This window comes from Crocodylus porosus, unplaced genomic scaffold (assembly GCF_001723895.1).
Source record: "Crocodylus porosus isolate Cpor-Errol unplaced genomic scaffold, CroPor_comp1, whole genome shotgun sequence".
In the NCBI taxonomy this organism is placed as follows: Eukaryota; Metazoa; Chordata; order Crocodylia; family Crocodylidae; genus Crocodylus; species Crocodylus porosus.
The window spans coordinates 21387301-21391987 of NW_017728949.1; the positions used below are offsets into that span (position 1 = coordinate 21387301).

Consider the following 4687-nt stretch of genomic DNA (forward strand, 5'->3'; position numbering starts at 1 on the left):
CTTCGACACAGTGTCCCACCCAATTCTGGTGGGCAAGCTGAGGGACTGTGGCATTGACGAATGCACGGTCACATGGATGGCAAACTGGCTCCAGAGGTGAACCCAGAGGGTGGTAGTGGACGGGTTGATGTCACCCTGGGAGGGTGTGGGCAGCGGAGTCCCCTAGGGCTCGGTTCTTGGGCCAGTGCTGTTCAACATCTTCATCAGCAACCTGGATGAGGGTATGGAGAGCACCCTGTTCAAGTTCACTGATGACACCAAGCTGTGGGGTAAAGTGAATACACTGGCAGGCAGGGACCACATCTAGGCAGACCTGGATAGGTTAGAGAAGTGGGTGGATCTGATATTAGGAAGAACTACTTCACTGTAAGGGTGGCCAGAGCCTGGAATAGGCTTCCCAGAGAGGTGGTGCTCTCACCTTCCCTGGAGAGCTTCAAGAGGAGACTGGATAGGCACCTGGATGGGGTCTTATGACCCCTGCCACCCCCAGTGCTCCTTCCTGCCCGTGGCAGGGGGTCGGACTAGATGATCTGTCTAGGTCTGTTCCGACTCACTGATTCTATGATTCTAGATGGCCTCCTGAAGTCCCTTCTAGGCCTCATTTTCTATGATTCTATGAACAAATTAGACCAAAGAGGACCAAGCCATTTAACATTGCTTAGCAGTTTCCAGAGAACATTTAGCAAACACCATTTCTTCTGCCTTAGCAAAGAAAGCACGGGGAAAAATCATCAAAACGAGTGAAACACCGGGGGAGGTTAACCCGTTTGTACTTAAGTTCACAAAAGAACATTTGCTACTTACCTGGTGGTCTCCTGTCAGACAGTCGATCTCAACTTCAGAACAAGCAACTCCAAAAATAAAATATGGAAAAGCATGGCCTTCCTCTTTTTCCCAGTTCATATATGTAACGTAGCCTCTGGTGGAAACAAGACCGTCCTTCAGACCGAGTGAACAGTAATATTCTATATATATTACCTCCTCCCTTCTCACAAGAGAGCACATTGCCATGTAAATCACATAACAGCAATTAGTTAATGATCTGCTGGCAGTTGTCTATTTTCACAGTATTTCCCCAGGTGAAGAAGACCCTGAATGTTGTATTGCTGTTGTCTGTTGTCCATGGCAGCAGAAGGGGGAGGGGGACAGAGGGTAGGAGCCTGTGTGGAGGCAAAGACTTATGGGTGCCACAGAGCACAGCTCCTTGTAGGGTCCCTGTGCCCAATTGTGGCAGAGATGGGAGGCTGGAAAAAGTACATGAACCCACCCAAACACCTCACATGGCAGTAGCAGCTACTTAGTATGGTCTCAGAGGGAGACACCTTTCCTGTGCTGGAGTCTAGTCTCCCTAGCAGACAGCTTCTTTACTGGGCTCTCTGCTGTGTCCAGGATTTAGCATTCAGCATAGGAGGAAAAGGAGACAGGAAAAGGATTAGAGAGGGTGCATGGGGAGAATTTTATCCTTGCTGGGCCCATAATCCGGGCCCATAACTGTGATCCTTGATGCCAGGAATTTCAGGCAGACTGGGGAGCATTCCTTACTTGAAATAGCCAGTAGCCGAAAGACTGATGCTTTCCTGGAAAGCTTCCTTAATCTGCAATGGATATATTTATTGTCATACAAATACGCATTTCTGAGAAGCAAATGACTTTTTTTATGTTAAAACAATAAGAACAAACAAGTCAGGGAGCCCAAAGCTAAAACCTTTCCATTCCTTCTGCAACTGAGGAATGACACAATAGAGCTGCCCAAGAGGTATCACAGTTGGTTTCCCTAGATTGACAGTCATTGGCTGCCTTGGCATAAATAGGTCAATTGTAGTTCAGCATAGTTACAGATGTGCAGGGCTTCTAATACACATCAGGCTTAACTGACCTGCTATGGTCACAGAGGGTGCCTAGACACATGCTGCTTCACGTTCTAATTAGAACATGTTGGAGCAGATTTGATTAATCTGCTGTCTGCTTTGCATTCTAATTTTTGCATTATGTGTATTAAGCCCCCACACATTTTAAAATGGCCATGGGTGCTTTAGCTAAACCTTGCCAAACAAGTTTAGATAAAGCATCTCATGGCCATTTTTAAACACACAGGGGCTTAACACACGTGACATTATGGTGTTTTAATTAGAGTGGTGGCCTGAGAACTGCTCTAATTAAAAGACCCCCCTCCCTATCTCCAAGCACATGTATAGGCAGCCAAAGGGAGTCAGTGCAAGAGAACCAGGAACTGTTTGCTCCCATTTCTCTGCACCCCACAACTAGATCACAGGCTGGTTTTACTGCACTTCTTGCTTTTCTGCAGAAAAGAATTGGAAATATTTACACATTTTACAAAATGTATACATGATACAAAATAATTCTATTGATTTCAATATCATGGCTAATTCATGGATTAAAATGCATTGGTGCATTATGAACCAATTCTGGAACCAACTTGCAAGAGAAGTGGTGCTAGCTCCTACTCTGGAGGTCTTTAAGAGGAGGTTAGATGAACACCTTGCTGGGGTCGTTTGACCCCAGTACTCTTTCCTGCCATGGCAGGGGGTTGGACTAGATGATCTACTCAGGTCCCTTCCGACCCTAGAAACTATGATCTATTTCAAACCAAGGAGATAAGATGAAGAAACCTCCTGAATATGTATTCTTTAGCTTGCAAGCCCTGTCAGGTATGGACTGCCTCTTTTCTATGGTTGTACAGCACCCAGCATGATGAGGAATTCTAAGCATTTCTGCAATATAAATATTTTCCCAGCTATTCTTAGTAATATTTTAGAGCCTGAACAAGTATGAAGAACCAATTACCTTTCCACAGAGAGAGAAGTGGGATTTTAAAGGCATTTGTGTTCAATGAGCACTGATACATGGGGGAAATACTTGGCATTTGCTGAAGAAAATAAAGCTGATGAAGTTAACCGGCATGGAAAGGCAGGTGAAAAATGACTTAGAGATGCCTCAAACCCTATGACAAAACTAATGTAGTGATATACTGGGAGTCATTGCAGGAAGGGAGAAAGCTCATCATACATGGTGTAATGGGAGCTGAGGCAGATGCATCCATAGCACCATCAAGAATTATGGAGAGAAAAACCAATACCCTGCCCAGACTTAACTAGCCAAGGCTACCCAAAGGGGAAAAGTACTTTGGATGATAGCTCACTAGTGAAGCCTGCCTTTGGCAGTGAACAGAATGATGGTGGCAGGGTTCAAAAAGCTCTTAATCCATGTGGATGATAACAGCATTGGAGCATTTAGAAGCCATCAGCATATAACAATATATCTATTAACAAGTGTTTTACTTTTGCTGCTTGAAACAGCACAATTTTCACAGGGTTATGCCTATGCAGAAAGGCTGTCTCAGATGCCACCACTTCCTTTCCAATAATGTTGTGTGGCCTCCTTCTCCAGAAGGTATTTCTGATAAGCACTGAACAGCTGATGCATCCATGTTGCTGGAGTCAGATGACAGTCCAGTATCTATTTGCATCCAATAGTGGACCTGTCTAGCCCTGGACCTACTCTGGGTGTGTAAGAAATGGCACAAGGACACCTCACACAGAGACAGTTTCAAGACCTGGCCAGTCATGCTGGGGGATCAGCTTGTGCAGCCCCTACAGAGGCACAACTCCTCCCCAAGCTGCCCCGGGGCACTGCAGTTCCACACTATGGGCTGGGGCTAAATACCACTAGTTCATCCATGGAGTTATCAGGCCTGTAGGAAGATAAACAAGCAGCACTAACCCAGTCCTCCCATTTGCCTTCAGGATTCTTCTGAATGATGGGTTCCAGGCGCTTCCGCAGAATCTGACAAGCATCCTGGGGAGGGGACAAATAGAGAACGATGAATAGAGCCAAGGGGATGAATCCAGCAACAGTGAGCTCTGATTTGTGAGAGAGATTCATTCTGATGATGATCTTTCTGCTCCTGCCCCTGAACATCTAAACCCACCTTTCTTGCCTTCCAGCTGGACAGCACAAAGGCAGCACTTACCAGGGACCAGTAGTGGCATCTGCTCTGGTTTAACTGAGCTATATTCACACCACTGTACAACTGAAACCGTCTCCAAAGAGAAGAGAGAGAGCCTGGCTCTTGTTTTTGTTTTTTGTACAGTGGATTGAACACCACTGGATCTGCATGATGCATACCTTGTTTGCAGCAGTGTAAGTGAAAACAAGATATATGTGGAAGAGGTGTAAACACTCAGAGCAATATTAGTTATTTGAAAGAAACAACAACAATAATAATTCATAATAAATGTGACCTGGACTGCTTTTCCATTGGTTTCTGATCCAACTGATCCTGCTGTGATTAATGCATTAGGTACAGTTGTTGTACTTGTTTCACACAAGTGTATGTATGACAGTGGTACTTTTAATTCACGGCTGGCAACCTGTATGGGAAATAAACAAAATGGCATCTGGTCCCTCAGAGGCTTACAGAATTGGCAGAAGTCAAGACAATATATAAAGTTTATTTGAATCTAAGAAAAATCTCCCCCTGTCAGCATGGGGGGAAAGGACCCTTATCTTAGATTCGCGCACAAAGTAAGGGTGGGGGCAGGTGGCCATTGTGGCTCTGACTGACCATGAGCCCAGGTCAGGCCACAGTCAGACTCACAGCAGCCTCTTGCCTGCAACCTTCCCTCTGCAGCTTCTTCCTCCTCCTCTGGCCCTTTCCCCCACCTTA

At 45.5% G+C, this 4687-nt stretch overlaps 2 protein-coding genes across 2 annotated transcripts in view; both read right to left on the reverse strand.

Moving 5' to 3' along the window:
- The window catches only part of BZW1 (basic leucine zipper and W2 domains 1), a 37333-nt gene extending 35647 nt beyond the window's left edge, over positions 1 to 1686 (reverse strand). The window contains exon 1 of the mRNA XM_019553804.1: positions 1681 to 1686. The gene's annotated coding sequence lies outside the window, so the exon portion shown is untranslated. The remainder of the gene's footprint in view (positions 1 to 1680) is intronic.
- The window catches only part of LOC109322697 (aldehyde oxidase 3-like), a 71166-nt gene that overhangs the window by 14610 nt on the left and 51869 nt on the right, over positions 1 to 4687 (reverse strand). Inside the window, exons 28-31 of the mRNA XM_019553801.1 lie at positions 4263 to 4391; positions 3742 to 3816; positions 1543 to 1595; positions 805 to 919 (exon numbers count right to left, since the gene is read on the reverse strand). Of these exons, the coding sequence (XP_019409346.1) occupies positions 805 to 919; positions 1543 to 1595; positions 3742 to 3816; positions 4263 to 4391 (372 nt within the window). The remainder of the gene's footprint in view (positions 1 to 804; positions 920 to 1542; positions 1596 to 3741; positions 3817 to 4262; positions 4392 to 4687) is intronic.